At 35.6% G+C, this 14,333-nt stretch overlaps 1 protein-coding gene across 5 annotated transcripts in view; it reads left to right on the top strand.

Moving 5' to 3' along the window:
- LOC137028559 (unconventional myosin-XVIIIb-like) overlaps positions 1 to 14,333 on the top strand; it is a 63,378-nt gene that overhangs the window by 19,317 nt on the left and 29,728 nt on the right. For all 5 annotated transcript variants that reach the window (XM_067397511.1, XM_067397513.1, XM_067397512.1 and 2 more), the window contains 12 exons: positions 915 to 1,059; positions 1,154 to 1,324; positions 6,315 to 6,405; positions 6,483 to 6,675; positions 8,043 to 8,123; positions 8,225 to 8,345; positions 8,425 to 8,572; positions 11,204 to 11,387; positions 11,482 to 11,632; positions 13,286 to 13,395; positions 13,625 to 13,690; positions 13,997 to 14,125. In XM_067397511.1, coding sequence (XP_067253612.1) covers positions 915 to 1,059; positions 1,154 to 1,324; positions 6,315 to 6,405; positions 6,483 to 6,675; positions 8,043 to 8,123; positions 8,225 to 8,345; positions 8,425 to 8,572; positions 11,204 to 11,387; positions 11,482 to 11,632; positions 13,286 to 13,395; positions 13,625 to 13,690; positions 13,997 to 14,125 — 1,590 coding nt within the window. The remainder of the gene's footprint in view (positions 1 to 914; positions 1,060 to 1,153; positions 1,325 to 6,314; positions 6,406 to 6,482; positions 6,676 to 8,042; positions 8,124 to 8,224; positions 8,346 to 8,424; positions 8,573 to 11,203; positions 11,388 to 11,481; positions 11,633 to 13,285; positions 13,396 to 13,624; positions 13,691 to 13,996; positions 14,126 to 14,333) is intronic.

Here is a 14,333-nt window from a genome sequence, read left to right as displayed (position 1 = left end):
TATTATGAATGGGAGAAAGTGCAACCAAAGCACTTTTATATTGCACTTTCCACCAAAGTGCAATATGGTGGAATAAGTTCCGCCTTCTTAATAAGAGCCAATCGCCGACTGGTAAAGTCATTGCGTCATTGCAACAGCCATTAGAAGCTTTGTTTCCTATAAGAAACAATCAGACGTGTACTTCCTTTAGAGACACACACTTAGGACTGTACATGCACATTAGCTTGATCCAGCCTGAAAAATGCAGGCTTTTTTTTTGGTCATGATTCAAGTGTTTAGAAATTTATGAGACCGTTTTCAGATTTCATTGGTGATTTCAAATATGAAATTTAATCAAAGGTTTGGAGAATTTGATGTTTCCCCATTCAAAGAGATAGGAGCTGCACTTGTATGTCCGAGAGGCATTTCAATGATGGCCGCCGAGTGAAGCCCTCTATATAAAATTAGATATTCAAGTATATCCAAATTTACCCACACACATACACTACACTCATGTTATATACTATATAGCAAATCTCAACTGCTTGATTGTTTATATAATCATAAAATGTAAACTATATTATCGCCCTGCTCTAATATGCTAAATGTGACTATAAGGCATGAAGATATTATAAACATTACTATAAAGATTTTCTGCAAAAGCTGCTTTGAAACGATGTGTATTAGGAAAAGTGTTATACCAATAAAATGAGCTTGAGTTATATATTTTAATGAAATACTAAAATGAAGACATATTTTAATGATGTCTGTTTCATTATTATTGATATAACAGTGGACAGAACTACTGACACAGACCGGACTTGAACCTGTGTCTCCCAAATGAGCACCGAGTGTCTTGCACATGTGTGCTCTAACTTTAACTTTTCTTTAATAAATAAGCTTTAATAAATATAGTTTTTTATCCCTCACTTCAGGTGGATGAAAAGCAGAGAGCTTCAGTGGGTTTTGGGAAACTACTGGCCGCCATGAACACTTTGGGATTCTCAGCGGATGAGCAGAAGGCCATTTGGCATGTTTTAGCAGGAATATACCATCTTGGTGTCGCAGGAACATGCAAAGGTAAAACAGGACTACCCTGAACACTGTATTTTGTGAAGCGAAAAGAATTTGGTGAGTCTTTACTCTTTTTTTTCCCTTTCTTCTACGGCTTCAGTGGGCCGTAAGCAGTTTATGAGTTTTGACAGCGCGCAGACGGCCAGCGCCATCCTGGGTTGTGAGGGAGAGGAGCTCCACACTGCCGTCTTCAAACACCACCTGAGGCAGTTACTGCAGAGAGCGACCGGAGGCATCAGAGAGCGACGCGCCGCAGATGAACCGGAGGAAGGTCAGAATACAGACTGTCCCTGTTAAACCCACCTGAACTTTGAAGATCTGTGCTAAAATATGTGCTTAGGAACCAGTGATAACGTACTGGACATCACCCCACTTATTCCATGGCTACTTACCAAATAGATAGATAAATAAATATGAAATATTATAGTTTTTATTATTATTGAATTTGAAATTATGAATATTCAGTTAATGAGGACAATAAGCAGATTAGTTTCATTATAAATATATATTTAATATCTAATCAGCATATTTATGTTTCTAATTCTGCCATTCGCTACTGTTCAAATGTTTGAGGTCTTCGGGGTCTTTTTGACCCGCAAATGATGTTTGCTCAAATTTTTTTTTTAAATTGTCTTTGTCCAAATGGCATGAGACTTTGTACGGTGGTTAACACTTTTAAGATCTACAAATAAATTTAAAAAATGGAGTGATATCTTGTTTTTATGTTAGTGTAAAAAAAAAAAAGTTATGTTCGTGGTCTTCGGGGTCTGTGGAGACCCTGGGCAACAAAATGTAATTTTGTAACAATATAATATATTTTTTAAAAACCAATGTAATTTTACTCTGTTTATTAATGTTTTTTCTCAACATTTGTGCAGTTTTTTGAGGATTCGTGATATATTTTAAATTTATATAAATAAATTAAAAAATATTTTTTGAAATAGGTTTTTATGCATGAACAGCTTCACTTTATAAAAGGCCCAGATTTCTAACTTTCATTCATGTGGATTACATGGATAATTTGACATGGTTTAGTGTAAGATGTTTGCCCATCTTTTTAAAAATGCAGTTTTAAAAGTAAAAAAGTTATCACTTTTACCAGTAGATGGCTGCAGAGCTGCACTATTTGCTATGTGCTATTTGACTGATTAAAATACATCTTTTCACAAGTTTTTTTCAGTTGGATTCATATTTAAATGTTATGAAATCACAATTATAACAATAAAAATTACTTTGTCAAAGTTAAGCATTTTTTGTGCAGGGCAAAATCAGTTTTTCAATAATAATTTTATAATAAAAATAATAAAATAATAAAATAAATATTTTTTCTGTGTGTGCGCGCGTGTGTGTGAGCATGTCCATTTTGTATTGGGGATGTTTTTTGCATTTTTGGAAGTGTGCCACTTCATTTCTGTCTATGTGTGTTGTGCGCTGTTTCTGATTTTGAGAATGGATTTTGTCCAATTTCTAAGTGGGGTCTCTGTGGGTTACATTATTGATGATATTATTGAAAAACTTCAATAAAAACTTTTCAGTACAAAAAATGTTAAACTTTGCAAAAAGTAATTTTTAATCTTTATAATTGTGATTTCATAACATTTAGATATGAAATCTGGGCCTTTTATAAAGTGAATTTTACATAAAAAGCTGCTTTTGCATAAAAACCTATTTAAAAAAAAAATTATTTATTTATATAAATTTAAAAGATATCACAAATCCTCCAAAAACTGCACAAATGTTGAGTAAAAACATTAATAAACAGAATAAAATTACATTGGTTTTTAAAAAATATATTATATTGTTACAAAATTGCATTTTGTTGCCAGGGTCTCCAGAGACCCCGAAGACCACAAGTGTAGTCCCTTAAACGAAGACAAATCGCTGTCCAAAGCCACGCCTCCTCCAAAACACTTGAATGCACACACACACAGCTGCTCTTGGCAAAGTGTCACAAGAGATGCCGTTAAACTATCTCATGTCTCAAAGAACATAACGTTACAATAAACACCTTAAGGCGAATTCACACTGCACCGACAGACACAGACCAACGGCGACAGTCACCAGATTACAACAGGTCACTTCTCAGACGTTCTAAATTCGATTCAACATGTTCAATCGGCGAAAACAAGCTCCGACAGACGCCTTCAGACTTTGACAGGGGAAACTCACTGATCGGACAAAACCCAACGGACATGTCTGTCAGTGTTTGTTGTTGTCTGTCTGTGCGGTGTGAATTTGCCTTTAGAGAGCTTGTACCTGACTTAGGGTTGCCAGGTTTTCACAACAAAACCCACCCAATTGCTACTCAAAAAATTTTGCATTCCGGGGGTAAAATCAAAGTTTTTTGGCAGGGTTCCCCTGATAAAATTTGCATTCCAGGGTCTAAAGATCATGTTATTTGGGGTCGCTTTAACAGCGGAAATGAAAAACAACCCGCAGCAACAGTGTTAAAGTAGCCCAATTTCACAGGAAAACAACACTGACAACTTGGCAACACTGACCTGACTGCTGCAGATTCATTTTGGTGTTGATACTATTGACATGGATACGCATAATTCCAAGTCTCTTTATTTGACAAAAAAATAGGGTAGCCTACCACTTTAGTTTAGGGTCCAATTCTCTTGCCTGGAAAATCCAGCCTCACCACTGTACCAGCGGATGAGTCTGGTCGGCCATTGAATCAATTTGATTTCTAGGGCGGAGCAAACAGGAAGCGGAGTAAGTCAGAGTAGGGCGGATATGACATTAGCAAAGCGACAAGAGAGTCAACAGCGAAAAGTAAATAATTAAAGGTGCCATCGAATGTTTTTTACAAGATGTAATATAAGTCTAAGGTGTCCCCTGAATGTGTCTGTGAAGTTTCAGCTCAAAATACCCCATAGATTTTTTTTAATTCATTTTTTTAACTGCCTATTTTGGGGCATAATTAGAAATGCGGCGATTCAGGGTTGCAGCCCCTTTAAATGCTCACGCTCCATGCCCACGGAGCTCACGCTTGCCTTAAACAGTGCATAAACAAAGTTTACATAACTAATATACCCTCAAAATGGATCTTTACAAAGTGTTCGTCATGCATACTGCATGCATACATCGGATTATGTGATTATTGTATTTATTTGGAATTTGGATGTTTACATTTGATTCTGAATGAATTTGAGGCTGTGATCCGTGGCTAACGGCTAATGCTACACTTGAGAGATTTATAAAGAATGAAGTTGTGTTTATGCATTATACAGACTGCAAGTGTTTAAAAATGAAAATAGCGACGGCTCTTGTCTCCGTGAATACAGTAAGAAACCATGGTAAATTTAACCACATTTAACAGTGCATTAGCAAATGCTAACGAAACATTTAGAAAGACAATTTACAAATATCACTAAAAATATCATGTTATCATGGATCATGTCAGTTATTATCGCTCCATCTGCCATTTTTCGCTATTGTCCTTGCTTGCTTACCTAGTCTGTTGATCCAGATGTTAATACTGGCTGCCCTTGTCTAATGCATTGATCATGGGCTGGGATATGCAAATATTGGGGCGTACACCCCAACTGTTACATAACAGTCGGTGTTATGTTGAGATTCGCCTGTTCTTCTGAGGTCTTTTAAACAAATGAGATTTATATAAGAAGGAGGAAACAATGGAGTTTGAGACTGTATGTCATTGTTATTTGACTATGCCAAGATAAATTCAATTTTTAAATCTAGGGCACCTTTAATGCGTTTTTGGTCATTTAAAACTGAATTCACGGCTGAATAGAACAAACTCTCGGGTCTCGCATGCGCAATCTTTGTTGATATTGAAGTGACTTTCACCGCACTAGAGTGACGCTGTTTGCGTCACTAAAATAAACGAATCTGATTGCAGGGTATGGTTTGGAGTTGACTCAAGGCGCGACGGAGCGCGGACTGACCAGACTGACTGATATATCTTTTAGAAGATATATCATTCTGGACTTGCCAGGCAACCAATTCTCATTATCAACTTGTTGTTTTTAGCATGCATATTACTAGGATTTTGGCTGTTTATACCTTTAAAGCATATATTAATGCCTTATTCTGCATGACCAACTTTTAATAAGCAGTAATTAGAAGTTTATTGAGGCAAAAATCATAGTTAATAGTTAGTTAATAGTGAGAAATGGACCCTAAACTAAAGTGCGACCAAGAATAGAAGTCCTTATTGTGTAACAGTACATGTATGCATCCCTAACCGTCATGGTTCGGTTCATGCAGTAGTTAGACGACTATCCACACTCCAAACCAGAAGGGGGCGCACACAGTAACGTTACTGCTTTTTAGCCTAACCATTTAACCAGCAATAACCACCAATAACCGAAATAAGCTCTGTGTTTTGTTACTTTCGATAAGAAACAAAGTGCCATCTTTCAAATTCTGTACATTTTAACTCGAAATTCAAACAATAAATGCCGTTTTGACGCTTTTTGATGTGGTGTGACAGATCGCGTCAGTTCAAACAGCAGTGCGGAGCGTGAGTGAACACGGTCATCTCTTCCTCTTCACTACTCCAGACTGAACATGAAGGCATGTTGAATGTTACAGTACAACTTACTGAAACGCATCGTATCTCGTGTAATCTCTTAATCAGTGTTTCAGCTGCAGAAAGATGTCAGTAATACAGTTTGTAAACAGTTTCTCACATAGTATTGCATTTACCTCAGAAAAGCCAAGTGTCCACAGCTTGTTAGTTCACTAGAGAAATGAACTGTTTCGCTAAATATATGCACTGTATTAGCCTATATATTAATTATATTTTACTTAATCTGTTAGTTAATGTAAGACCTAAATAAATCCGTCATGAAAACAAGTTATGACAGCCACTGTGTAAATGATTATATTTCAGCAATGAATTGGAGAACCAGAAGTTAATGCAAACACTGCCTTATGACTAATTTACATGTTTACAATACATATATTTTTATTATTATTTGAGTGTTGATAATTAAATCTAAAAATAAATAGCAACTGAATTCAATAATTTGGGCTCTGTTGTTAATTGTAAGTAATGTGCAAGTAAGGGCTCCCTAATATTTTACAGCATTAGCAGAGATCGATTTTTTTTAATATTATATCTGAATAAATTTAAAGACAGAGACACAGTTTGTTCAGTAAAACAGTGTTTAATAAAAAAGAGAAGAAAAAAAATGTTTTGTTTTCTCACCCTGCTGTACTGAACCCGTACCAAACCATCATTTTTGTGTACCGTTATACCCCTAAGACCTAGTGTGTGTGTGTTACAGGTCCAAAACTGAGTGCTGCTCAGTGTGTAGAAGGGATGGCGGCTGGTCTCTATGAGGAACTCTTCACCACTATTGTGTCTCTCATCAACAGGTAAGTACACAGTGTCCTAGTCAATCATATGTCTCTGGAGAGTTGTTGATATTGCAGTGTTTCTGTTCTCTGTCCAGAGCGCTGCACTCTCAGCAGCTGACGCTGGCCTCTGTGATCGTGGTGGACACACCGGGCCTGAGGAACCCCAGACACAGCGGCGATGACCGGGCCGCCGGCTTCTCCGAGCTCTGTCACAACTACTTACAGGAGAGACTGCTGGAACTTTACTTCAGTCACACGTTCACACAGACGCTGGAGCGATACACACAGGTAACACACCTATGTGAGAGAAGTGGTTTACAGCTGTGCTATGCCTCAAACCAATTTTCAATATGAATATGAATCTTGCTGATTTAATTAAATTACATTACATTTAATTTAAAAATAATGTATAAAATAATTTAATAAAATAATGAATAAATTAATATTCCAAGTTCTATTTCTGTATGTTTTACTGCCATTTTGTTATTTGGTTAATAATCTATATATAAAAATGCTGTATGACAAAATATAAATTTTAATTTAATTAAATTTTTTATTTTATTTTACATTTTAATTAAAAAATAATATATAAAGTCACATTTCTTTGAATATTTATAAGTTCTGTTTCTGTATGTTTAACTGCTATTTTGTTATTTGGTCAATAAACTAAAATCATCTAAAAATGCCATATGAAAGCCACAAATAAATATTGAATATGAAAATGAACCTTGCTAATTAAATTTTACTTTGTTTAATTTATTGTTTACATTTAATTTAAAATTACATTTAATTTAATTAAAAAAAATAAATAAAATAATATATAAATAATATATAATTCCTGCGCATATTTATATTTTTTTAATAAAATTATTTTTTTAACTTTAAACCAAATTTAATTTAATTTAAAAACTGTATTAAAATAAATAAATAATATATAAATTAACATTCCTACGATTATCTATAACTTCTATTTCTGTATGTTTTACTGCTATTGTTATTTGGTCAATTAACAATAGAAAAAATGCCATAATAAAGACTCAAATAAATATTGATTATGAAAATGAGCCTTGCTGATTAAATTTTACTTTAATTTAGTTTAATTTATTTTTTACATTTAATTTAAAATTACATTTAATTTCATTTAAAAATAATAAAATAAAATAATATATAAAATATAATTCATACGCATATTTATAACTTCTGTTTCCTTATTTTACTGCCATTTTGTTATTTGGTCAATAAACTATATCTTAAAATTCCATATCACCACATACTAATTTTGAACTTTATTTTTATTTATTTATTTATTGCCTTTTAAAAAAATATATATATATTGAGTATTTGTTATTAACAACCTCAACTATAAATATGAACCTTGCTGAATTCATGTAATTTAAATGAATATATAAAATTATATAATAAAATAATTCCTACACATATTTATCACTTCTGTTTCTCTATGTTTCACTACCATTTTTGCTAATTTGTCAATTAACTATGTGTTAACTACCTGTTATTTTTCATAGCACCACATGCTGATTTTGTGGGGGTTTGTGGCCATTTTTGGCTTTGATATAATATTAGAGAGGTGACAAGAAGTGAACTTTTTAATAATACTAATAAATAATTTCAGACTTTCTGAATAATTTCCACAGGAAGGAGTACGTGTAGATTTCACAGCCCCTGAGACGAGCCCGTCAGAGGTTGTGTGTGCAGTTGACCAGCCAGGACTGCAGGTATCACTCACTGATTCTTAAAACGCTTCTTACAGACCTCAACCCTGCATGTAATTTTACACTGTGTGTGTGTGTGTGTGTGTGTGTGTGTGTGTTCTCAGGTTCGAGCACCAGAAGGCGACTCTCGAGGTCTCCTGTGGGTTCTGGATGAAGAGATGGTCACTCCTGGTTCCACTGAGAGCACGGTTCTGGAAAGAGTGTGTCAGTACTTCAGCGGCACAGGTACTCCAGTCTGATTCTGACCTGCTCCTGTCATGTTTTTTGAGACGTGTCCTCATCGTTCTGCTTCCTTGCTTCTCAGTGCGACAGTGTGAGCAGCCTCTGCAGTGTGAGATCGCTCACCTGATGGGTTCAGATCCAGTCCGCTATGATCTCTCAGGCTGGTTCAGTCAGGTCCAGAACAATCCATCTGTGCTTAACGCCAGCTCCCTGCTGCAGAACTCCTCAATGTAAGAGACCACACTTTTACACGGCTGTATGGATGACTTTTTTTTTTTTTTTTTTTTTTTTTTTTTTTTAGCTTTTTCTCAAACTAAATTTTGAATATTATTATTTGGAATGTTATTTAAGTGATTTGGCATTATTAAATAAAAAGTACTTGTCATCTCTCCAATTTTATGTCAGTAAAAGTACAATGAAAAACAGATAAAGTAGGCTTTTAGATAAAGTTTATAGAACAATTAACAAAAATGGCAGTAAAATATAATTAAATACATGTAGATTTTACAAATATGGTTGGGAAATTTTAATTTAAATTGTCTGGTGTTCAGTTTATGTGAACTCTGGTATGTTTAGAAATTTCCTGTTAGAAAATATAAGGAAATAGATGTTAAATATGGGTGGTATTTTATTTTATTTTATTTTATTGCATTGCATTTTATTACATTTTATTGCATTTTATTTTATTGCATTGCATTGTACGGAAGGGGATTAGGGCCAAGCATAAAAAAATAAAACCGTCTCGAGATTAAAGTTGTTAAATTTCGAGAAAAAAGTCGAGATAAAATGTTGAGAATAAAGTCATTAAATTACGAGAGAAAAAAAATTAAATTACGAGAAAAAAGTTGTTAAATTACGAGAACAAATTCGTTAAATTATGAGGAAAATGTAGTTAAATTTTGAGAAAAAAGTCGAGATAAAATGTTGAGAATAAAGTCATTAAATTACAAGAATAAAGTCATTAAATTATGAGAACAAACTCGTTAAATTTCGAGAAAAAAGTCGAGATAAAATGTTGAGAATAAAGTCATTAAATTACGAGAATAAACTCATTCGATTACGAGAAAAAAAGTTGTTAAATTACGAGAACAAATTTGTTAAATTACGAGAATAAATTCGTTAATTTAATGACTTTATTCTCAACATTTTATCTAGACTTTTTTCTCGAAATTTAACAAATTTTTTCTCGAAATTTAACAACTTGAGATGGTTTTATTTTTTTATTATTGCTTGGCCCTAATCCTCTTCCGTAGCATTGCATTGCATTTTATTGCATTTTATTTTATTGGATTGCATTGCATTTTATTACATTTTATTGCATTGCATTTTACTGCATTGCATTGCAGTGCATTGCATTTTATTTTATTTCATTTGTCTGGTTCATTGCATTTTATTTTATTATTCAGTTTATGTGAACTCTGGTATGTTTGGAAAATACCTATTAGAAAATATAAGGAAAGTAAATATGGCTGGGAATGTTTTATTATTATTATTATTTTTTTATTTTTTTATTTTTTTGTCTGGTGTTCATTTCATTTGATCTCTGGTACGTTTTGAATTAGTATAACAACAGAAGTGAACAGCTATTGATGACATACTGTATGACTCGCATTTTTGCATTCCTCCATGTCTCATTTAATATAGTATAATGCTTTTCTCATAGCTGTTTGTCTCTGAATAAATTGCCGTTGGAGAGAAACTCGCATTCTTCTTGTCTCTTGCAGTACATCTGCGGCAGACAAAAGCAAGTGCTGTGTGTGAGTTTTGGTGGTAAATCAAATTCAATAACACAGTGATACTTGCACATTGTCTTCCTCAGCTGTTACCTAGCAACAGTGGTAAACATCTGCTGCTAGTAGCCCTACTCATGGTAGTCATGTTGAGGATGTAAACGTACCGCAATAAAGGCAAGCATGAATACAGCCTGAGAACTGCACAGTGTTTGCAGCATCAACACGAGGGCTCAAGCTCCATGAGTTTAGTATCGAACACTTTTAGAAAAGGCCCTTGCATGCTGTTCATTTTACTCATGTTTTTTATGTTTAACTAAAAATGCATAGCAAGAGATGGCAAGAATTCAAGCTGCTCACTAATGGCAGTTTCTGTGTAGATTGGTGTTCAATCGATGTCATATAGGTCATACAAGATTGACTGTGATGCAATTTCTCATACTCATGTTTTTTTTTGGCACTTTTATTGATATAATACTGGAGAAATGACAGGGAATATAACTGTTTTTGTTAATACTCATTTAAAGGGAATCATTTATTATACCATGTTGTAAATGCCCATTTTTGAGTGAAAGGAAAAACATTGTTTTTGTGCATGTATCTTTAAATGCAAATGAGCTGCTGCTCCCCACCCCCTTTCCAGAAGAGGGCGGAGCCTGTGCAGCTCGTGCCTCGAATACTCTGCCAAAAACTAACAAAACATCTATTTCTTTTTGATTATTATCTCTTTTGTGGTTTTTGCAGTTCTTCCTCATCATGATAGTTATTGTTTGTATGCGTTTTAAAGCTATATCAGTCTAAACGTCTGATATATAGTTTTCTGAGCACACGCATCCAAAGCACATGCACAGACGTCGCATCCCGCGAGTATTATACTGATTTCCCTCACGCTTCTTATTGCACTTAAACTGTCAAATACACACAAGATTCAAACACCTTATAAAAGTGAAATTCGCATAATAGGTCCCCTTTAACATCATCAATACTGTTGTTCATGTGTACAAAACATGGCAGGTGTAGTGCATGTGAACTTTGAAACGTCTTACAAACAAACCAAACTATGACGGCAAACTGAACTGAATGCTTCAGTGTGAAAACATCCTAATTCTCTCGCTCTTTCTCTCTTCTCAGTGGAGCGGTGAAGGCCCTGTTCGGTCCGCGGGCGTCCGTGCCCCCTCTCTGCCGGGGTTTGGGTGGCGTGGAGGGCGGCTCTCAGCGATCCCTGCAGAGGAGCGGCACTGTGCGGAAGACTCTGAGCGGAGGGATGGCGGCCCTCAGGAGACATTCCCAGTGCATTGCCGTCAAACTGCAGGCGGTGAGAAACAAATGAGCTGTTATGAAGCTGTTTCCATCTGCCTTTTGTCTGTAAATCCTCTTCACTCTTTCCATGACTCTCTCTCTCCGAGCAGGATGCTCTGGTGAATCTGATTCGGCGAGCGCGGCCAGTCTTCCTGCAGTGTTTGAGTGCTAAGACAGATGGCTGTGGCTTTGATGTCCCGGCACTGCGTGTACAGCTGCACTCCACACACCTGCTGCCGGCACTGCAGCTGTACCGAACAGGTCTCACGCACACAAACTCATGCATGCTTGTTTCTTATCACGGGATAAGAAATGGGACCTCCCATTGACATGCGGTGCTGGGTAGTAACTGATTACGTAATCAGATTTATTAAAGGGGTGGTTGATTGTGATTTGACTTTTTTAACTTTAGTTAGTGTGTAATGTTGCTGTTTGAGCATAAACAACATCTGCAAAGTTACGCTGTTTAAGAACTACAACAAACTGCTGGTAGGGACTACAACGTGCTTCTTCCCGGGTTGGTGAAATCACTAACCCTAAAACTGACATAAATCCCGCCCCCAAGAACACGCAACAAAGGGCCATGTTGGGCTGCTTTAGAGAAGAGGAAGAGTTGTAGTAGAGTGTTGTTGCCATGCCGTCATTTTAAGCCGGACTGCTTCACAAACAAGGGTCAATTCAACACTGGATTTAACATAACGGCACATGCTAGACGATGAGTTGAATCAACTCCACAGCAACTGAACAAATTTATCCACTAACCATTCAGAAACGTCCAGTTTCATTCTAAAAGTTGTAACTTCTTCCTGAGTCTCTCCATCAGTGTCGACTCCGGTTTGAACAATGTAAGGCTGAACACCGTTACTGACAATCCTCATTTTGGTTGCGTGAGATTCTCCAGCTTTGTTGTTGTTGTTGTTGAGCTGTTAAAGCTCCGCCCTCTTCTGGAAAAGGGACCGGGAGCAGCAGCTCATTTTAGGGTGTTTACATCCATCGCAATTAATCGTTTGCAAAATAAAAGTCTGTGTTACGTAATATATGTGTGTGTTCAGTGTATAATAATTATGTATATGTAAGTACATGCACATACATATGTGTATATTTAAGAAAAAAATTATATTATATAAAAAATATTTATATGTAATATAAAAAATATTTATATGTAATATAAAATATATATAAATATGTATATTTATTTATACATGTATATATTTCTTAAATTTATACATGTATGTGCATGTATTTATATATACATAATTATTATACACAGAACACACACATATATTACGTAAACACAGACTTTTATTTTGCAAACGATTAATCGTTGTGCAGCCCTAGTTCATTTGCATTTAAAGGGGCACACACAAAATGGTGATTTTTGTCTCACCCAAATGGGGCAAATTTGACAAGCTATTATAACTGATCTGTGGGGTATTTTAAACTGAAACTTCACAAACACATTCTGGGGATACCAGAGACTTATATTACATCTTGTGAAAAGGGGCATAATAGGTCCCCTTTAAAAATATTTTACTGGACTGCACTGCTTTTAATGTAATATGTTTTATTCAGAGATATGTTTAACTGATGTATTTTAAAAATGTCTTGTATAGCTATTAGTTAATTGCATGCCTTTTGATATTCACTTTGTTCTTTGTTCTGGCATACAAAAAATAATGCACAACTGTTTGTGCTACAGACATGATTGATCTGCATATTTAGGCATGCATACAGACTTTGCACACTCAGTATACATATTACATACTGCAGAAAGAACCATTTCAAGAATACTAAACATTTGAAGCACTTCTCCTAATGAGGACCAGTATCTATAGTATATTTTGTAAGGATAATTCCTTTACCAAATGTCCTTACAAAGACAGCGAGCGAACTCTCTGTCTCTGTGTCTTGCAGGCTACCCCGAGCACATGTCCCTGGGTGATTTCCGCTGTCGTTTTCAGGCCCTCTCTGCTCCCATAATGAAGCGATACGGTTCTGTCTTCATTACCCCAGACGAGAGGAAGGTCTGGACGTCCTGAATCACCATGGCGCATACACGCCTCATTACCCTCTGTTGAAATGTCATTTATTTTTAATGATGTCAAATGATGACGTTATTTATTTCCCTGTTTATTAGCTTGTTTATTGATTAGCTGGTTTTTTGCTTGGACAGCACTCATTGATTTGGTGGAGCTGATGTTCCAAAAGAGGGCCTGAGATCTGTCTGTTTGTGTTTTCATCCCTTTATATCAGGCCGTGGAGGAATTATTGATTGATCTGGATTTGGACAAGAAAAGCATTGTTTTGGGAGCAAGCAGGGTGAGTGAGAGTTTTCCATTTATCTGTCTGTCTGTTCTATCTATCTATCTATCTATCTATCTATCTATCTATCTATCTATCTATCTATCTATCTATCTATCTATCTATCTATCTATCTATCTATCTATCTATCTATCTATCTATCTATCTATCTCTCTATCTATCGTTATATTGTTCCATGCTTCTATCATTGTCATTCTATTAGTCTATCATTGTTAATTAACAGATATATCATAGACAGGTTTTGTTTTATTCTTCACTTTGGAAGTTTTCAGGTCATTCTCACTCTGCTGTGTGTTTATGAAGGTGTTTATGAAGCGTGGTGTCCTGAGGTCTTTAGATCAGCAGAGAGATCAGTTGTTGAGCACCTGGCTGGTGCAGCTTCAAGCATCCTGTCTGGGTCACCTGGGCCGCCAGAAATACCGCCGCATGAAGGTGAGTCTCTCCTCGTCCTCGTCCTCTGCTGAAACAGACAAGGTTTATAGATCTGTGGGTAGGGGCTCAGAGATCATTGTATTCCTCTCATTAGTGACCAAATATTCGGCGAGAGGACATAAAATGGACAATCAATCTGAAGGGTGTCATTTCTGCTGCAATAATCCTTGATTAACTTCAGGGAGAAAATTGAAATGTTAAGAATAAT

Source organism: Chanodichthys erythropterus, chromosome 10 (assembly GCF_024489055.1).
Source record: "Chanodichthys erythropterus isolate Z2021 chromosome 10, ASM2448905v1, whole genome shotgun sequence".
Classification (NCBI taxonomy): Eukaryota; Metazoa; Chordata; class Actinopteri; order Cypriniformes; family Xenocyprididae; genus Chanodichthys; species Chanodichthys erythropterus.
Note: the sequence above shows the minus strand (reverse complement) of the source record. Positions and strands in the feature narration are given on the sequence as shown.